This window comes from Aulostomus chinensis, chromosome 18 (genome assembly GCF_037954235.1).
Source record: "Aulostomus chinensis isolate RoL2024-O1b breed Wild chromosome 18, RoL_Achi_v1.0, whole genome shotgun sequence".
Classification (NCBI taxonomy): Eukaryota; Metazoa; Chordata; class Actinopteri; order Syngnathiformes; family Aulostomidae; genus Aulostomus; species Aulostomus chinensis.
In genome coordinates this window covers 7,422,760-7,442,403 of record NC_141337.1, presented here as the reverse complement: position 1 = coordinate 7,442,403, position 19,644 = coordinate 7,422,760, and the positions used below count along the sequence as shown (strand labels likewise).

Here is a 19,644-nt window from a genome sequence, read left to right as displayed (position 1 = left end):
ACTGCGCCATCCTTCGCCATCGTTGATGTTATCAGCCCCAACTGTGCTTCTCCTGTTACGACAAGTTAAACTATCTGTTACGACTGACAACACTGCTGTGAAAAGTGTCTGTTCCAACATGATGCTGGTTGTGGTGCAATATTTTACAAAATGAGCTTGCTGGTAATGGCTCAGCTATTTTCCGAGCAGTGTAGCTGTCACTGGTGACAACATACTGACATCGCATTTCACTTTACAGTTTAATCATGGCTGACTAGACAAAAGAGTAAACAACCATTCTGATTAAAAAACAGTGCTCAGTAGTAATTAGTGGTTCAAGCCTGAGTGGGCTGAGGGCCACGCATGCAAAGCGGTGTGGCTCCCAGTCGCAGCGGTGCTGGGAACCCTATTGTAATTGCTCAACTTTTTATTATGTGCCTGCTGAGCAGAGTACAGAAGGAAACACAGACTGGTGCTGCTGGAAAGAGGTTTCTGATGAGCCTTGTGATCAGTTTTTAAGGCATCTCACCAATAAGGGGGGCGGTACTGAATGTTTTGTCACTGGGACTATTCTTGATTTTTTTTTTTGCACATGATGAGAAATCAGGAGATGTTGGTGAAAACCTCTGCAAGATGGTGGTCTTTTAAGTAGTCTGATATCTTGAGGGCTCAGGACCGGTGCCGTACTGCTGGAGAGGAGGCGCTGCAGGTCTTGCTCTTACTCGTAATTTAACTTTGCTCTGTGTATGCATGATGGAGTGGCAACACATCGAGGGTTGACCCGCCTCTTAACCAGCTGGATCAAGCTCCACCTGCTCCAGTTCCTCCTCTGATCAGTTGGACAGCCTGGTCTGTGAGGTGAGGGGAACCAGAGTACACACCATTCTGCTTATTGAAAATACCATTCTGTTTTTTTCTCTAAAATTCTGGCAAACCTACAAAAGTCTAGTAAACACAAACTTACTGACAGAGACAGTCAAACAAGGATACTAGCTAGCCTGGCTTTTGACGTGGCGATCGGTGAGCGTGTTTGGAACCCTCGGAACTGAACTCAGGTGACCACGCTCTTCCAATTCTACAATAAATGTAAATTCAAACAATTTACTGACTGTGGGTGAGAACAAAACAAATCTGGCAGCATTTCACTCATGAGGATCATTAATCATCTCAAAGGCAATTCAGTGTATAAACCCCAGAGGTGGCGCCAGGTTTATTTTTTTGTTCGTTTCGTTCAGTCCTTGCTATGGGCGTGTCCATCTTTTTTTGTGATAGTGCTGCAAATTCATGTTTTTTTTTGTAAATTTGCTGCTAATTCCAACACTGCACCAACAATATGAAACTTGTGCTCTGGCTAAAATGGAAGCACATGTGAGGTCAAAAGGTAAGTCCACGCTGCGTCATCAGCTGAATTTGTCACCTGCATTAATTTTTTTTTTGTTTTTTTATTTCTTTGATGAAAAGCTATTTCTTTCTTTATACATGTTTTAATTTGATGTAGGCTTGAGAAATAAATACCTCAAAGTGATGTTAATTTCTGCAAAGGGTGTATCGTTGCCGCCGAGGCTCTGTAGCAATTTCATGCAAATTTGCCACCAGTTAGTGTTTTTGTCATAAGTTTATAGTGACAGGTATTTTTTTATGTAGCTCCTCTTTGACGTAACTAAGAAAATGAAACTGGAACATATAATTAATAAGACAAAAGAAAGACATCTGCTCCAAATTCCATTCTGATTCTGCCCAAACTCAAAACTTCTGACTCTGAGGCTCCGTGCAAAATTGGGTGCATGTTAGCTACTAGCTGGTACTTTGGTACAATATTGGAAATATGCAAAAGAGTTTCAAACTAGATGTATCCCACATATCCAAACTGTATTGCACTTTGCAGTAGCATTTAATTACATCACTGCTCCGCAGCCTGCTTCGCCCCTAATCTCTGTCTGCAGGTCTGGTTAAAATGAAATTCTGCACAAGTAAAACTCAGATTTGAGCTTGACGACGTCTGTGTGGTCTAGTGTGTAATGCGGACTAAAAGAATAAGTTACGTGAGTGACGCGAAGATCAGATACTGATTTTGTAGCCACTATATTGTATGATCTCATCTTCGACGAGCATTTATCTTTGTCATGATAACACTAAACAAGCTGCATGAATGTACATTACTTTTGTCACCTTCTTAATTGTATCCTAACCACTGCTCTCAGCAGATAGCTCCATGGGATGATTCGCTTCAACTGACAGGTGATATACATGCAGAGGAAATTTGGCCTTTTTATGACATAATCGATATGGCTGTCAGGGCCGACGCTGGGGGCCCAATCCCTTGGAGGGTGTAGGGGACTGTGCTTGTTTATAACGGGGCAGCATGGTAAGGAGGTAGGTGGGCTGTCAAGTTACTGAACCCCAAATTGCTCCTGATAGACTTCCTGGATGTCAACTTGCACCGTCAATGTGACTGAAGCAACACTTTGCAAACCATAAAGATATAAAAACAGTCCAGGTCTGTTTCAATGGTTGTGATTTCATTTGCTGCATTTATTTAGGATGCTGGTAAGTGGTTGCCTGTTGATACATGGCTATTTTATATGAATATACAGTGGGGATATTTGGAGATATATTTCAATATTGTGAAATATGTGTCCTCTCCTGTATACACTCACCTGCCACTTCATTAAACACACTTGTATGATCTAACATGATCCCGTACAACAGCCCTGAGATCAGTTCTGCCTTTAAAAATATAATAAGGTTCAGTTTTGGTTAATGCTTTCAGGAAGAACTATGATAAACATAAAGAATCATTCCTTTCCTGTGTTGACAAAAACTGAAAAATTCTAAGCTTTGTAAAAGTAGAACTGATAGCAGAGTTGTTGCAATGGATTACACTGTAGAGGTGCAAATAATGACGTGGTTAGTTAGGTGACTTGTACAATTGCAACCCTGATGAGTAATTAAATGAGTGACTGTGTGTTGCAGAATGCTCCTTTTTGCACTCCTGTACCAAAAAGGAGCCATTAAAGGTATCTTCAATCACTTGAGATCCATTAAAATGCTATTTCAAACCCTTTTTTTTTTTCTTCTTTTGTTTCTTGTTGCATGCACATTCTTGGACATCTTGAGCCATACATCATAAATAGAATAACCACTGAATGTAAAACTAGTTTGTTATTCTTGATATGTACGCTTCTTTTCCAGCTACTTAACTTCATCCAAGCCCTCAGTGCAGGACACAATGAAGGACATGTATGTATATATAATTTTGTTTTTGTAGTGATTTTCTGCCTCGGTCACTGCTAACCATCAGATGACAAACTTACTAACTCTGTGTAATGCAAATGTAATTTTGCAAATGCATGTTGGGACCATCTGGTGACTTCAAGCATTGAAGATGAAGGATTCAATTCAAGTTCCAACTGCCTGACGTATAGAGAGGAACAGCTGCCATCATGTTACTTGAATTGGTTTTTGGTATAATGAACACATCTCAAAAACACACAAAGTTTGCAAAACATACTTAATTGGAAAAACCCTGCGGCCCTCCAGTCCTATGGATAAGTACCGCGCTCTGTTACGTAATACCTTGTTGTTGATCCTAAATGGGAGTGTCTCTTCTTCCATTCTGTCTTCCGTTGGGAGCAGATTGGGAGCGAGAGAATTAGTAATATAAAAGTCAGACAGTGTGTGGAAATTTGTGACTGATGTAGGGAGGGTCCCACAGGAATCTGTCGCTAGCCATCACCTGCAGCAACAACAACATGCAATCAGTTCTGCAATGCCGCGGAGAGAACAGTTTTCATTCTAAGCAAGTCAGAACATGAACTGTTCAGAAAAGATCTTGATGAAATACATGGGAGTGAAAAATGACAGGGTCCCAAAAGGCCAAAATGATGAGTTCATTGAAGATTCAGAAAATTAAATGTAGCTTGTTTAAATTAGATATTCTACAAAATATACTGCATAAAGTTGCACGTCAGGGAGGAAGAGTATCATCCTAATACTTCCATCCTTCAATCAATACCACCAAAATATGGCCTGAAGCAAATATTCTGACATGGAGATTACTATAAATTACCTCTGTAACACTCAGTAGTTTTTTGCACCACTGCTGGTACAATCATGAGACGGTAGGTGGCTCAGGTGCTTCATTTTGAGTTATGACTTGTCATCAGGGACGGCGTTTGGTCTTCTCACTGTGGACACGCCTGTTCTTGTACTGGAAAAATAGAAGTGGAGGCGGCTCGTCGCCTTTTCACAGGATCTGAGATAAAGGAACTCTGACGCTGGTGTCCAGCACAACCTCGGTGTTAAAATCCAAAGGTGAATATAATTTTATTTATAGAAGGATGGTTTTTAGATACATTTAATTCATTGTGTATCTGTGCTGTGTAAGAACAAATTACTGATTGTGACATTTTAACTGTCATTGTTTTAATCTTAAAAACCTCATAAACCTGCTGAATCTTCTTCACAAATATACTGTTTTAAGCTTTTCTTCCTCTTGCAGCCAAGATGCCAGAAACAGCAGAGGCTGTGTCAGCAACTCTCTCCACAAACAGAAACTGCACCATAGAAATAACCAATGTCAGCGCTAACTACTGCCTCATCAACCCAAAGTAAGTATGTCATTGTATTGACCAACTTAATTCACAAAAAAAAGCAAACGTGAGCAACACAAAAAAAAAGTATTCATGATGAGTTATAGGTGTGGCTTTATAAGGTAGTTCAGTAAAAAAAAAAAAAAAAAAATGTCAGCACAATAATTCAGTTTTTGTAATCCACCTGCAATTAGGCCTCCGTGGAAAAACTATTTTGAAAAGTTACTCTCATGTTTATTTGCTCTCTGTTTCCGGGCTCATCTCTAAATCAGAGGACAACGCAGGTTTGTCGCATCCGTGTCGGCAACTGTTTTCCGCTCTAAGAGATAGTTGAATGTCACGGCCTGCGTGTTGACTCAAGTTGGATTTGTTCAAGGGAGGAGAGATCCATTTATTTTCACGAGGCTTTGAAGTGTTTCCAGATTACAATGGCTGATTAAAGTTCCAAATCATCATCGTGCCGCATCCACCAGCTGTTTTCCTCTCAAGTCTCAACGATATTGCAGGTGTAATGTCTGCACTCATTTATTGTTTTGTTTCGCCACCAGTTTCCCAATGCATTTCTTCCGCTTGTGTCAAAATAAAATAAAAAAGGATGCGTCGGTTGCCTCCACATTTATCTAGTAGCAGCAGGACAGGCCATATCTTGGATGGGTGGTTTTCATGTGTGACATCACTTCGCTGAGCACATCCATCTATCCATCATGCAGTGACACACACCGCCTCATTGCACATCGCAAGCAGGTACACTCGCTGTTGCTTTGGAAGTCCACAGCAGTGCTTGCACAATCACAATTCATCGATCAGCCTAAGGTGTTAGACCCTGGGAAGCTCATGAAGTACACTTACACAAAAACTTACCACACAACCTAGAAACTTGTTTTTCTTTTTCCTGAAAGAAACCAGACTGAATATGTGATCCAACAGTAAAGATCTGTCTTTCCTTCTAGAGTGTACATGTCAAGTGGCTTCAGTCACCACCCGCCCCAACCTACCATCCGCTCCACCCTTACTGAGGTGTGCTCCTTCATCAAGGATGACCACACTGCCACCGGCGCTGTTGGCCTGCTGACTTATGACCTGTTCCATATGCAGAGCCGGGTGTGCTCTGACCGCGTGGCCATCATGTTCTCCGTGCCCTATGACCATAACCTCTACAAGAACCGTTTGGCCGTGGGCGTGTTTGAGACTTCCCTTGCCTGCAACAAACAACTGTATGAGCAGATGTATGATGGAAAAGACCTCAGTAACATTTGTCGTTCTGAGGAACACGGCTGCGGGCTGCTACACAAAGCGACATATGTTGATTTGAGGGCCACGATGTCTTCTATCGGCAAAGCTATCGTTAAAGTGGAGCTCTACGATAAAATGGGTCGTTAGAGTTAAAGAGCTGTTCTGCTTTTTTTGTGTCACTTCTGTTCCAAGCAGAAGAAATAAATTTACATGTTGTCATAGTCGAGAAAAATCCCTCCGAAAGGAAGACTGATTTTGCTGTCATTTTGTATTTTGTATCCACTGAAAGATATCAATATCTGACAGCCAGCTCATTGATTCTCTATTAGCTTATTCCTTGGGTTTGTGTGTATTGTACACTGTCTTTTCTTTGATTACAATAATAAAACATTCAGACTGGATGCTTCTGTGGTTTTTACTCGGTGTGCTTTCATTATTACTGATGAACGACAATCATTTTTTAAAATCATTTAGCAGATTCCATTCAATTCTAATGAGGAAGAACAGATGGAAAATCTGCATAGATGTTTTTTTTAATAGGCGATATAACAATGTTCACTGCTGTCAGAGTCTCTATCATGGTCCACGTCAGCAGCTTATATGTGGTATTTGGAATGCAACAAAAAAGAAAGAATTTGAGCCCCGGGCTTCTGTCTTAACTTGTCTTTTCTGTTGTTGTAATAGTGATGTTGCACAATGCTTGGAATGAGAACCACTTCAATCAGTCAGACATCTGTGTACCCACAATCCTTATGGATCATGTGCTCAGTGAAGGACTCACCTCACCTCTCAGGATCCAATAGGAAACTTGGACTAGGGTGTGGTTGTTTCATCCCACAGGAATGACTATATTTGCTTGTTGTTATGGATGACGGCAATTTGATAATTGTGGGTGTGTACTGTAAACCCGGATTGTGTTTCAAGTGGGAGGTTTTCCTGGGCGGTGGCGATCATCTCTGTTTGAGGGAGAAAAAAAAACACACTTGAAGTAATTTTTCCCACAGGACTTGCAAGAACCAACAGGTATCCTAAGCAGGTAAGTTGCTCCTATGGAAAAAAAACATTTTCTTTATCGACGGTTAAGTTCATGACGTTTAAGAAATTAGCAATTTGTTGCTACATACAATAACGTGATAGGGCATTTGTTTGATTTGTATCTCCTATCTGTTGTGATCCTCCTCTCTTGTGCTTTCTCTCCGCCTTAATTGTCGCATGGTGCTTAGAGCTGTAATTGAATAGGTACGCTCTCTAATGAGGCAAAGAGAGTCTGCAGCCATTCTCTGGTTGTTAACAGCAGTTTTAAAATCTCATTAGCCTCTAAAAGCCATCATTTATACTCAGAATCTGTGCCATTGAAGGTCAGTGTAATAGCAGTAGAGTGCATCAGAGTTCAGATCAGGAGGATATTTTGTCCTGTAATCAGTGGGATTCTCCTGATTTTATATATGAGGTGAAAGTGCTTATTCAGCGGGTTAAATTAACTTTTTATTTATTTACTGTTAAATCTCACAGCCAACATGACGGAGTCAGCTGAAGCTGTAGCCGCTGACGTGACACGCAAAAGAAGCGTCACCATTGAAATCTCAAATATCACCAGTAACTACTGCCTCCTCAACCCCAAGTAAGACCCACCCGCCTTGTTTGGAGTGAGTTCATGCTCGTATGTTTCATGTCTAATGGGGTTTTTTGGTATTTTTTGGGCTGGTTAGGGTCTTCATTGAGAGTGGGGAGACATACAACCCACCTCAACCCACGGTTCGTCCGATGAAGACAGAAGTCTGCACTTTCAGCAAGTCCACTGGCAAAGCAACCGGCAGCGTCGGCGTGCTGACCTACGACCTTTTTGAGAGGTCAAAGAACGACGTCATCGAGATTCTGGCCATCATGTTCTCAGTTCCCAAGGACTACAACCTGTACAAAAATTGGTTTGCTGTGGGACTCTATAAAAAGGATCGTAACTGTGATAACGCTTTGTACAAAGAAATGTATTATGAGAAGAAGCAGCTTGAGCACGGGTTTGTCAGGGAGGAAGCCACTGGGTCAGGAATCAATTTTGTGGGCAACTATCTAGACATCAAAGCAACCATGGGGCCCCTGGGCAACGCCATCATGAAGGTGGAGGTGTGGGACAAGCGCTTCACTCCCATGGGCCAGCAGGCGTTCTAGACAACCCTCCTACTTCATGTGACTGGAGAGCGAATTAATCCCTTCACCTAAAGCTTTTACCGTCTGTTTTTCGGCTGACTGTTTACAGACAACATGCATGATTTAACAGATGTATTGTTGCTGACATGTGCCTGCATACCTGGGTATTACCCTTCAGTAAATCAGCTTAAGATCAGAGTTTAGTTTGTTTATAAATCCAGGCAGCAACACCCCCCCCCCTTAAAGCTGCCGCTGTTTCAATAGCATCCAGTTTTAGAAAGGCATCTTTAGAAATGGAAATCAAAGGATGACTCACTAGAAGACGAGGGCACACAGCTTAATAAACCACACCGAGAGCTTGTCTGTATTTACCTTGACACTGTACTCGGAGGAATAAAATAAACGTTTTTGTTGGAGCTATTTGTGTATGACTGTCTGTTGGGGTAGTTTAGCAGAGTGCAAAAGTTCTTAAATATCAGATTGAAATTTTACGAATACAAAATGATGTTTTCATGCGTGCATATAATCCATAGCATACCCGCGTGTGTGCAGTGTATTCAAAAGGATCACTTTGAAGTGGAATTGAAAGTTGATCAGAACTAAAGGCGGCAGTTTGATTTTCCGTGTGTTTGTGCAGCAAAAACGCTTGCGCGCACACACGCACACACACACACACACACACACACACACACTTTCTCACAATGCCTTCAAAGTACATGCATTATAGTTCATAGTATATTAACAGATGTAAAAGCTGAGAAAAAATGCCTTGTTTTTGTGTTTCTGAGTTGCAAAAAATCTCAATTATCCATAATTTTTACAATATCATAGAAAACACATTTGCAGTCAAACGATCAAAAACCTAGAGGGTGCACACAGTGCACGTACCTCAGCCAACGCTACATGACATCATCTGTCGTGGATCTGGTTTGTCATCTTACCACATCAAAATCCATCCGCTGACTTTTGAGTTATCCTTTTAGCAAACAGACCAGCCTACACCAGTGATCACGCAAGCTCATCGGTGGAGCAAAAAAACAAACATACATTTGGCTTAATCATGAAATTTACCGCAAGATTTTAGTACATGATATTTAAAATAGGGCCGACATGGCTCAGAGGGAGAGTGGCTGTCTAGCATCCGAAGGGTTGCTGGTTCGATCCTCACTTCCCCCGGTGACCATGTTAAAGTATCCTTGAGCAAGATACTGAGCCCCTAATTGCCCTTGATGGCCCTGCGATGGACTGGCGACCCGTCTAGGGTGAACGCCGCCTCTCACTCAATGTCAGCTGGGATAGGCTCCAGTCCCCTGCAATCCTCAACGGATAAGCAGTATAGAAAATGGATGGGTGGGCATTTGAAATACAACAAACTCCGGGGACAAATTGCTTCAAATCAGGTTTACGCTCAATCTGTTGCTAGTAACCTTTGTTTTCTTTCTTTTTGTTACCAATTATGCTGTTGGCATGATAAGGTAGTGGCGCCAGAGAAAGGAGTGGATTTAGGTCACGACCCCATTAGACTGCAGACCAACTCATTACATTTACTAAAAGCCTTATGTTTCTTTAATTGGAGAGAAATGACAATCTTGATGTGTTATTTTGACATTAAACAACTCGATTTGCAATTACTGTACCACCAAGGCAGTTCTGGGTAGATTCCCTCATTAACCTTGGACGAATATGAGGTTCTAAAGCAGGAGTCAATATATTAGCTCTTAATTTACATAGAAGGCAAAGTTATCATGTTTCCCGATTCTATTTATAATGTCGTATCCCCGATTCTGTTTTGCTCGTTTACAATTATGACACCCGTGCCGCATCGACTGTTACAGCAACAAAGAAGCCCAGATCAAAGGTTTTTGCTCTCTGTCACCTTTGAATTTGCATGAAAGTGATACATAATGTAAAGGTATAAACTCAGGTAGCTCAATCCCTGAAGAATTATGGAGAGGCGCGAGGAGGAAATGATGCACGGCCCTTCTAAACAGATGGGAACACATTTGTTTTAAAAGCTTTAAAACGGGGATGAGTTCATACGAAATCCTTTTATACATTCAATCTCCTCTCTGTGTTTACTACACCTGCATATAAGTCCTCTTTCATGTTTTGTTGCTGAATACTCGTGTTTGTGTCTGCACTTCTACATGCGTGTGTGTGTGTGTGTGTGTGTGAACATTTCTGTCACATATGAAAAATGCATCTTTCAAAAACAGAATGGGATTAGACTTCCTAAAGGGAAAATAAATGAACTGTAAAAAAGAATGCTCTTTTCTTTTGCTTTTCTTTTTATCTTTTGCTACTGTGTCGATAAATTTAAGGAGCTCAGGATTTGTGCATTGAAACTGATTTAAGGAAATCTGTTTCAAATGGTTAAAAAAAAAATCCCTCTTAGATATTAAGAGAGAAGAGGAGAAGATGCGGGTGCACCTCTGAAGTTAACGCATGTCAAACCAAACAACTCCTGCTAAACAAGTTGGAGGAAATGTGTGGAGTTGAATGAGAAGAAATTCTTGTTATGAACCAGCTTGCAAGAAGGAAAGGTCTTTAAGTAAAGGTATCACCTATTAATGCCTTTTAGAGCTGTGCACGCGTTTTTTTAATCAAAGTAGCATGTCTCTCTCTGTTTTTCGTACTTGAAGTGTGATCTCTTACAACCTCCTCTTCACCTCCTGTTTTTTTTCTTTCTCATTACGGAAAATTAACGCAAACCTCATCACGCTTTGAGCAACATTATGTAATTAAATTAAAGCTTCCATGTTTTATGGGATGCCACTCGTATTTGCCTAGAAACACATCCTGTTCAGCACGGAATGTTGACTCAGACTTGGAGTGTCTAACCAGAAGCTTCAGATGAGGGCTTGTGTAAAGTGCAAACATGCTTTTGACCAATGATATGATCAGAAAGATGATGCATATTCCTCTCTATCCAAGTCAGTCCAGGGTTATTTTGAGCAGAGTGCAGTTTGTGGGAGTCCTCAGCTACAATAGGCTCTCAAAGGCTGCCATCTAGAGGCTAGTCATGTTAACAAGTTTACACAATTCACACCTGAACTGCAAACCTACTACTGGACTGGTAAAATGACAGTAACAGTGAATACAGTAAATTATAATGTATTTAATTCTGGAAACAGCTGGTTTTAATTAGCCATGTAAGTCTCCTCATTATGAGAAGAAAGTTATGGAATATGGCTCCCCATCCTGCTATTCTCAGCTTCATCTAAGTATTAACATCCAGCAAGGTCAAGTACTCTTATCTTGTTCACTCTGCTTTTGACTTGACGCACTTCAGACTGGCATCCGACGCCTACGGCCCCTTCATCGGAGCTCAACTGCAGGCCTCAATCTCATTCAGGTTGCCCTCCAGAGAGTCTGAAAGGGTAAAAAAAACACAAAGTCCAATAAAACTGAGTTGCATCATTTTGCACGTTTGCTTTGTTTTTCAATTTTTCTCCGGGTCATGGACCGCAGACTGCTCATAATTCACTCTGCTGAAATGTGAATGTCAAAGGCTATGTTATTCCTGGCAGCCTTTGGAAATTGTCTCATCCTGTTAGTTTGTTATTTTGGAACTTCTCAGCATGCAGAGTGACACAGATGTGTGTATCATGTAACAGTGCTGATAACCTGAGGGGGGGAAACTCAGAATGTTTTCTAAGAAACGAAGCTGCCGTGCTGTTTCTTTCGTAATGGTTTTATTGCAGAAACTTTAGCCAAATGAAATAGATAATGTAGTTGAAAATAGGACAGAGAAAGACATCCGAAAGAATACCAACTCTACACTTGGTCACGCTTTGTCTGTTTTTACCCGTTTAGAATACAGTATACACACTGAAAACATTTGATGGAAGGGCCAATGCAGTGATGAAACACAACAATAAAAGAAGTCAAAGGAAGTGATTCCTTTAAACTTCTTATGCCGGGAATTAAAAGCTTCGTCATCACTTTTTTTCAGCTCCTGAACGCAGACAGAACCACTCACATTGATTATGAGGCGGGCTCTCACTGCATCCTGCAGTCACAAAAAGGTGATGACAAAGCATTTTAAATTAACGTCTCTGTAAGCTTACTCTTTTTGGCTGAAGTATGAAATGAGTCATGAAGAAGTCACGTGACTTGACTTCCCATAATGGCAGCTAATTCTACCTTTGCATCGATGTGAATCTCCTTGAATGCTCGGTATGACATCAGTTCGTCCTTCTTAATCTTCACACAATGTTCAGTGCAACCAGGTCATTCTCACTGCATGTTTGTGTGTGGGGACAGTTGTTTGTAGTACCAGTTATTACCAGCAGATGGAGAGAAAAGTGCTTCAGTATAGCTTTAACACCAGGACAGGGACAGATTCTTATGATACAAGGAGTCTTGACCTCAACGGATAAAATCCGGGTTTCTTTTCCTTATCCTGAAGAATTCCTTCAGTGAATAATAAATAGTATTTTGTTAATTCTGACTGATGGATCAGTCATTTTAATGTCACTTGAGTTTGTCATCATGTACTGCCAGCTTGGTGTCATCCAGCTGAAGGGTCAGCTCTGACATACTGTAGCATCGCCAGCTGTCTGGATCCTGCACAACAAAGTAATTACTCATGTCACACTGAATGAATCACATCAGTGGCTACAATCTTTTAATTTTCATTAAGTCTGACAAAAACTACTGTGCACATGCTCCACTAAAAGAAAGGTGATGCAAAGACAGTCCTATGAATTAAGACCTTTGGGTGTTTTATTGATAATAGACGGTTCAGGATCTCTTGGTAAAATGTTGACTCTCACCTATTCCACAGTGTCTAGATTCAACAGATTGGCCTCTCCAGTTGGGAACGGACTCTCTCGAGCAAACAGCCTTCTCTAGCTCACTGTTGAGGAAGATTTACTTTTATGGATGCTGCTGAATGCAGCAGTAAAGTTGACACAAACGCCACCTTTCCACCAGTTGCTCCCCTGCCAAAACACCAGCAGTTGATATACACAGTTGCCCTCACCCGCTGTTCTTCCAACTTCCTCTCTGCCAGATCTCTTGGACATAACGGTCGCTGGCTTCTGCTGTGAGAAGACCCAGAGGCCCCCGAAGAGGCAACAGAGCCAAAACCCACCACCCTGCAACTGGAGACGCAGCTGCGGGATCACGGCTGCAGATCTGGTGAATACACAATGCTGGCTTTGTCTCAGCTCTAGAAAATAAAATAGACACTGTCACAGATCACGGTGAAATAAATATAACAAATGCTCTTGAAACCACCATTACCAGGAAATAGTGCACAGCCAGCACCACATTATGCCTCTCAGATCTGTTTCTTTTATATTTGTTTGGCATTGGAGAATTAAGCTTCACAACACAGTTGATTTCGGTGACCTTATTGTCTTTATTTATTTAGAAGAGTTGCACTCAGCTGACTACTATTTGTCTCGTTTTTGTCATGTGTCCTCTATAATAAAACTCTTTAACTGCTTTGCATTGTGCGCCCTAAACATTACGGAGATTTGTTCCACTTTTTCAAGACATTTGTCAGTTTTTTTCTTCTTTTTTTTACCACCGCAATGAAAGTAAAGTGAAGCGTTGGTCTGACTGTTGGAAGGATAACACAAAAAGTTGCAGAAGGATTTGGACAAACTCGGCAGAATGCCAGAACTTAGGTTTTGGAACAATCAATTACGGCTCGAAGTACACAACTGTCTTGCAAAAGGGTACAAGTCAGGTACTGTATACACTATCGGGTGCACACTGGTACTTCTATTTTTCAAGCGTCGACCAGGTCATTTTGTAATTGTATATCTTAAAAGTATCTTTGACTTCTTAAAATTCCCTCATTTCTCAATCAAAAGAAATAGATTTCACATCAAAATAACTTTAGTCAGCGCTTTTCAGTGTCAGAAGAGATCATTCAAACTGTGGTGAAAACAGCTGAGGTACTGAATAGCAGAGAGTAGTATGCTGTGGCATTATTCCTGGTTTATTTCACTGAAGGTTAGTGTGGGTATTGATGTATCCAATATGAAGGTTATATGCACACACAGAATAACAGCTGTTTATCTGTTCACAGAGATAAACAACAGTGTTCAACGCAGGGTTTGCTGATGCTATTAGCCCTGAAGCAGAAGCAATCTCTTCATCTGTGCTTAAGTGTTTTACCAATGATAATCAGTTTGGTAAATGCTTTTATGGAAACTTTCTGCTGAGTCATGAAACCATTTTTCACCATATCACCTAAAACCACCAGAGGGCAAAGTTTACTGACAGAAAACGAATGTAAAACTGAGTATGACTACTTTACTTTTGTAGTTTATAATGTTTTCTGAAGCAATTCATGTAATGTGACAAATGAAATATGATTAATACTGTTTTCACAATTTCATGTTGCATAATGGCAAGTCTTTGGCTCGTTGCAGCAACGAGGAGTAACACACACTTGGATGAGATCAGAAAGGGGTGGAGACGAGGATGACCCTGCATCTAGAGAGGAAGAAGGTCATCAAACAGACTTTCCCATCCAGCCCTGCCAGACACACACACACACACACACACACACACACACACACACACACACACACACACACACACACACACACACACACACACACACAAATACAGGCCCACCCTGCAGTGTTGTGTTTGCCAGATGAGGGTGTGATGCATGACTGCTGTCAGTGCTTCCTTCACTACATCAGCCCTTACACAGCATAGCAACTGCACCACAGTGTTGCGCCCGCTGAAAATACAGTGAAACACTACCTGACACATAAAGCAAGGCCATCTGCATTGCACTCAGTGGAAAAGGAGCATTTAATCAAATACTGTCATAGGTAAAAATCAAGTTTAAATTCATTCCTGGGAGCCCAAATGAGTAAACACTAATCCAAACGTAGTTTTAATTGTATAAAAAATTATTTCTTTTATTAAACTGCATACAGTACATGATATGAGAGCAGGCAAGCATTGTATCTCTCAGGCAGTACAGTAAGTCCAGAAATATATGAAATAAAAGACAACCTATAAATACACATTTTGTTCCATTTTCTGAAAGCACTTTCAATGGCTTTATCGTCATTCGTTTTTTTCTTCTTCTTCTGTCGTTGCTCAGTGCTGGAAGTGCGGACAAGAGACATGTCTTTTGTCTGGACTGGGATCGTGATATCAAGACAATCAGCTCATCATATGACCATGAGGATTGTCGGTGTTGGGACCGAGGAAAACACTCTTCAAAACAGACAATACCAGGAAAGAGAGTTCCTTTTTGGGGGGCGTACTCACATAGTATGTCCCATCTGTAACCTCTGACACTTTCCATATGCCATGACTCACTTTATTTTCCTGTCCTCTCTAAGGTTTCTATACTTCATACCTGCATTTAACTGATAGGTAGCATGGGTCCTCCTCTAGAGGCCCAAAACATTCAGTAATAAAAGAATTACCTTGTCTGTCGTCAATACAATGAGGAGAGTCAGTACAAATATGCTTTAATTTAGCAAGCTTCATAGCTTTTGTCACCATAACTCTGAATACTGGGTTCTTCTGTCACAATATTCTGTGCAAATTTAATAGAGATCAGGTTTTGTTGCAACCTTTTCTTTTCGTGAGATACATCAGATATTTTGATAACAGATGTTTCCAAGGTAAGTCATTGAAAAGTCTTTTTTTTAATGCTACCCATTATGGCTTTCACTCTGAATTAGTGGTATCTCCTTTCCAGGTTCCTGAAATGCCGCTCTGAGAGGGATTCCATCCTCCGCAATGTCAGCAGTGAGATGAATGTGCAGCATAAGTCTGTGTGTTGACAAGCTGCCGCCCTGCAGGTGAGGACAGATGAGGGTTCATCAGGAGCTTCCATCCCCGTTCTTGGTCTTGAGCACCACTAGGCTAACCATGACAGGGATCAGGCAAATGGGAGTGATCACCAAGGCGAAGATGATGACTGGCGCTGGGTCGCTTAACTCCTCTGAGGGACAGTCCTTAAAAAACTTGAAGTGAATGTTCACAAAGGTTTGTTCCACGAGAGGGTTGGGCCATGGGATCAGGAGACAGTCTGATATCTGCTCTGTGCAATGGCTCAAGTTACTGTACAGTCTGCAGTGAGGGGACAGGGAGAATATGTAAGATATTTGATTTGTAAGATATATGAACATTTTTTAAATCTTAAATATAGCAAAGCATTTTCTACTTACCCACTTACATTACCCCAAATGCACCAGTCTGCGCTGTTTAGTGATGTCATTGCATTCCCAAAATTGGAGAGACATAGATGGTCTAAAAGGTTGTAAAGGCAATCCATTGATGTTCCATTGTAAAAATGATAGCAGATGTTGCAGTAGTCCATACAAAGGTGAGAATTATTCCCACAAGCTGCATGAATTAAAGGAAAATAAATTAAGTTGACGATACTGATATAAAAGGTGTATGATCAATATTATCATAATGAGGTTACAATGCATACGTAATGACAAGGAAGGATCTCCATAAGTGGCATCTATAAAAGGAGAAAAATCAAAGTTTTAGAATAAAACTTTTACATCAAACATTATAGCACTGACAGTCAAGAAAAGACTTTGTAATTAAGTTAAATTTACATGCATTCAAACAGATTTCAATGCAAACAGTATATTTGTTAATTGTAGCTCATGTGCTCCCCTGATATTTCAAGCAGGGAGGAAGGCATTTGCAGCTGTGGACTGGGACCACACACTCACCGTAGAGAAAAGAGAGGAATACCCCAATGAAGCCAAGCGCTCCCTTCATGTCAGAAAAAATGAATAAAGGTGCCTTTTCCCAGACTGATGACCATGTATGATAAACCTAAACTTCTTAGACTGTGTACAGCGAGGCATAACAGGAAACCCGACAGGATGGAAGAGACGCAGTGTAACCTTCCGTTACCAGATGTCCAAACAGTGCTACCCTCGGTTACCAGATGTTCTTCGAAGATCAGTCTGACGGCCCTGCGCCTTGGCAGCAGCTCTTCCTCTCTCCAACACACGTTTCTTTAAGATTTTCTTCCTTTTTTAAGGGGGTGGAGGCAACAAAGATTGTCCTCTCCATTCTCCCAAATAAAAGGGAGCACACCCAAGCTGGGCTGGACTCACATCTGAAAACCCTTTAGTCTTTAACTCTTGTTCTGCTTTTTAGTCTCAGTTTCTCACAGTCGAAGGCCTGGCCAGCTCACAGCATGTGATTTATTTGCCTTTTGGGCTGCCTCTGCCAAATAGGAAACATAAGTAAACATTTAGGGCTTAGCGTTTTGGGGTGGATGTAATCATGACTCGGCAGGGTGTGCTGTGCAGACAGTCATGATTTCATATCTAGGTTAATTTGACCAAACCTGGAAGACGTTGCTGACCAGATGCTTAAAAGATCTTTAAAGTCACATGCTCCTAAAGACATGCACATACCACACCTATTGTAAACCTTTTTTTATGTCACGAGCAGCTAATGAGCACATTGTATCCATATCATTTCCGACTGTCACTCTTTGAAAAACAGCGTAAGAGAAGTGGTGTTGTTGCCGTGAATGAAACAAAATGTATGGTACATGTTTTCTCAACCAGCTTATTAATTTACGTCACCACATGTTGGGCCTCTCACAACATCTGTTTGCCGAGGAGCATTTGGATTTAGTAATGACATCAGGAAATGTGTCTTTTCAATAGAGGAGGAGCTCAGAGTTGGGGGAGTTGGCAGGGGAAGGAGGGGGGACAGTCAGGGGAAAGAAAAAAAAAGGGAAGGCACTGGATGAGGAACAGTGGAAGGGGCGCTGCTCCAAAGTTCCAGTTGTTTCACAACTCAGAGTTCATGCGTTGATCATAGACGTTGCATGAGGTGAATGACGAACGAACTCAGGAAGTTGAGTCAGGTGGGGGCTGTGCATAAGAAGGTTTCAGTTAACCTTTCACCCCTGTTGACCCCTCGCTGGTAGAGACCTCACCAGGAGTTTGTCTTAGATTCTGCGATAACACACACAAGGAGATCTTGGCAGCATCGTAGAGCTCTGCTTTTTGTTTTTGTCATTTCCAAGCAAATGAGCTGAGGCTCCAAAACAATCCAGTGGAGCATGAAATATTAAATGATTATATTTAATTATAAAGCACAGATGAGGTTATTTTATTACTTCCACCAAGGAGGTAATACTTGCAGTGGTGGTTGTCTGTCAGCAATATTACACAAAAACTGCTGCGCCAATTTTCACCAAATATGGTGGAAGAGTGCAATGTGGGTCAAGGAAGAAATCCTTAAATTTAAGGACAGATGAGTCATAGCACCATCTGGTGGCATCAGGAAATCATATATTTGTTTTGGTCTTTTATGTACTGACATCATATGGTGAGATGCTTAGATGATGAGTTCCTGAGAAGTCTGTGACGTTGGACGGTTTTATTGTGGTGAGGCAACCAGTTTTGAGCTTTCGCCATAGAGCTATTGAAACTGTCCTCGCTGGACTCCACACGCTCAGATGAGGCTATGAGGCTGAATATCACCAAACGTGGGGGAGGGACGTAGCGCAGGCCAAAGAAGAACTTGTGAATTGGAATTGGAATGTAATTCCACTTGATATATCTCAGGGGTGCGCTCTCTTGTATGTACGTCATGCATTCATTTGTACTTTATCAGTCTCATTTGTTATAGAAAGAGGATTTTGAAACTCACTTGCAACGTATTGCATCCCCTCTGTTGATTGATACCCTGAAGAGAAGAAATGTCAACTGAAATTATTTGTCATGGTCCATGAGATGCTTTTTTTTTTTTTTTTTTCAATTTTGGAACAACAAAACACACACACACGCACACACACACACACAAAACACACCTATTGTTGTGGCTGGTTGTACTGATAGCTTTTCGTCAACCAGACAAACTACCGTTGTTTGTCCTGCTGTAGGAAAAAAAAAAGGAATTAATATAACAATGAAGACAAAATTCTCCTGAAATAAAATAGAAAATCCTGTATGTGAATTTTGAAAAAAAAAAAATCAACTTCTCTTTTCAATTCTTTAAAGATATTTCAGTGTATACATTCTAGGATCTACAATAATATTCTACTAATAATATTCTCAGCAACCAGCAATACATTCTTTTTTTTTTTTTTTTAAATATGAAAATCTGTCTGGCCAGTCACTCTCCAACCCTTTAACTGTTTAACTATAAAACACAATCATGAGACCAGCTAAGCTCCTTTCTGAAAGCTACTCAATCACCAGAGCTCCTCAGCATTCCTCCTGAGAGGTGAGATAGAGGGCGAGTTAAAATTCAAAAAAGTTCTATCATGAGAAAATGACAGCGCAAATCCTCCACTTACCCAAGATGAGAAGCATCATAAAACAGCCAGAAAACATAAGGGGGAGAGAGTTGGATGTCATTTTGCCTGATAATGCTCTGTCCGTCTCTCTTAGAGGGGTAGGGATTACATAGCTCAACCTTTTTTCCTTTTTTTTTTTTTGCAGGAAGCCTCTATAAAACAACAGGAAGCCTTTGTTTCCTAGGATGGGCGTATTCCCACAATGGGACATGGAGCTTCTGATAATGTTGAGGCTACTGTGGCCTACTACCATCCCTCTCTCCTAACCTTTCTTTTTTTCATCCCACCCTCTGCTTTCAAACACAAAGAGAGAAATTGCAGAGAGCTGAGCCATCACCTCTCACAGAATAAGCGTCTTTATTTTTATTTTTCATTTTTCATTCTTTAGTTTTAATTTGCTTCTTGCGC

General features: G+C 41.0%; 3 protein-coding genes across 4 annotated transcripts; 2 read left to right on the top strand and 1 right to left on the bottom strand.

The window, feature by feature from the left end:
* The first annotated feature begins 4,127 nt into the window (after positions 1-4,127).
* LOC147244909 (uncharacterized) lies at positions 4,128-6,199 on the top strand. The gene is made up of 3 exons (XM_086184707.1): positions 4,128-4,293; positions 4,481-4,589; positions 5,522-6,199. Exons 2-3 carry the CDS (start codon positions 4,486-4,488, stop codon positions 5,949-5,951), a joined length of 534 nt encoding a protein of 177 aa, XP_086040833.1. The 5' UTR covers positions 4,128-4,293; positions 4,481-4,485; the 3' UTR covers positions 5,952-6,199.
* A 501-nt stretch (positions 6,200-6,700) lies between these two features.
* On the top strand, positions 6,701-8,361 carry apnl (actinoporin-like protein). The gene is made up of 3 exons (XM_086184788.1): positions 6,701-6,840; positions 7,317-7,425; positions 7,514-8,361. Exons 2-3 carry the CDS (start codon positions 7,322-7,324, stop codon positions 7,968-7,970), a joined length of 561 nt encoding a protein of 186 aa, XP_086040914.1. The 5' UTR covers positions 6,701-6,840; positions 7,317-7,321; the 3' UTR covers positions 7,971-8,361.
* Positions 8,362-14,776: 6,415 nt separating this feature from the next.
* Positions 14,777-19,433, bottom strand: ramp2 (receptor (G protein-coupled) activity modifying protein 2). Of its 2 annotated transcripts, XM_086184571.1 has the most exons (6): positions 19,237-19,433; positions 18,748-18,813; positions 18,588-18,623; positions 16,384-16,416; positions 16,115-16,292; positions 14,777-16,016 (listed from the first exon to the last, which is right to left on the bottom strand). In XM_086184571.1, the coding sequence occupies exons 1-6, from the start codon at positions 19,295-19,297 to the stop codon at positions 15,767-15,769; spliced, it is 624 nt and encodes a 207-aa protein (XP_086040697.1). In that variant the 5' UTR covers positions 19,298-19,433; the 3' UTR covers positions 14,777-15,766. The 2 variants fall into 2 exon arrangements, with proteins under 2 accessions (XP_086040697.1, XP_086040698.1); XM_086184572.1 differs by lacking the exons at positions 18,588-18,623; positions 18,748-18,813; positions 19,237-19,433 and adding an exon at positions 16,637-18,578.
* Positions 19,434-19,644: the final 211 nt, after the last annotated feature.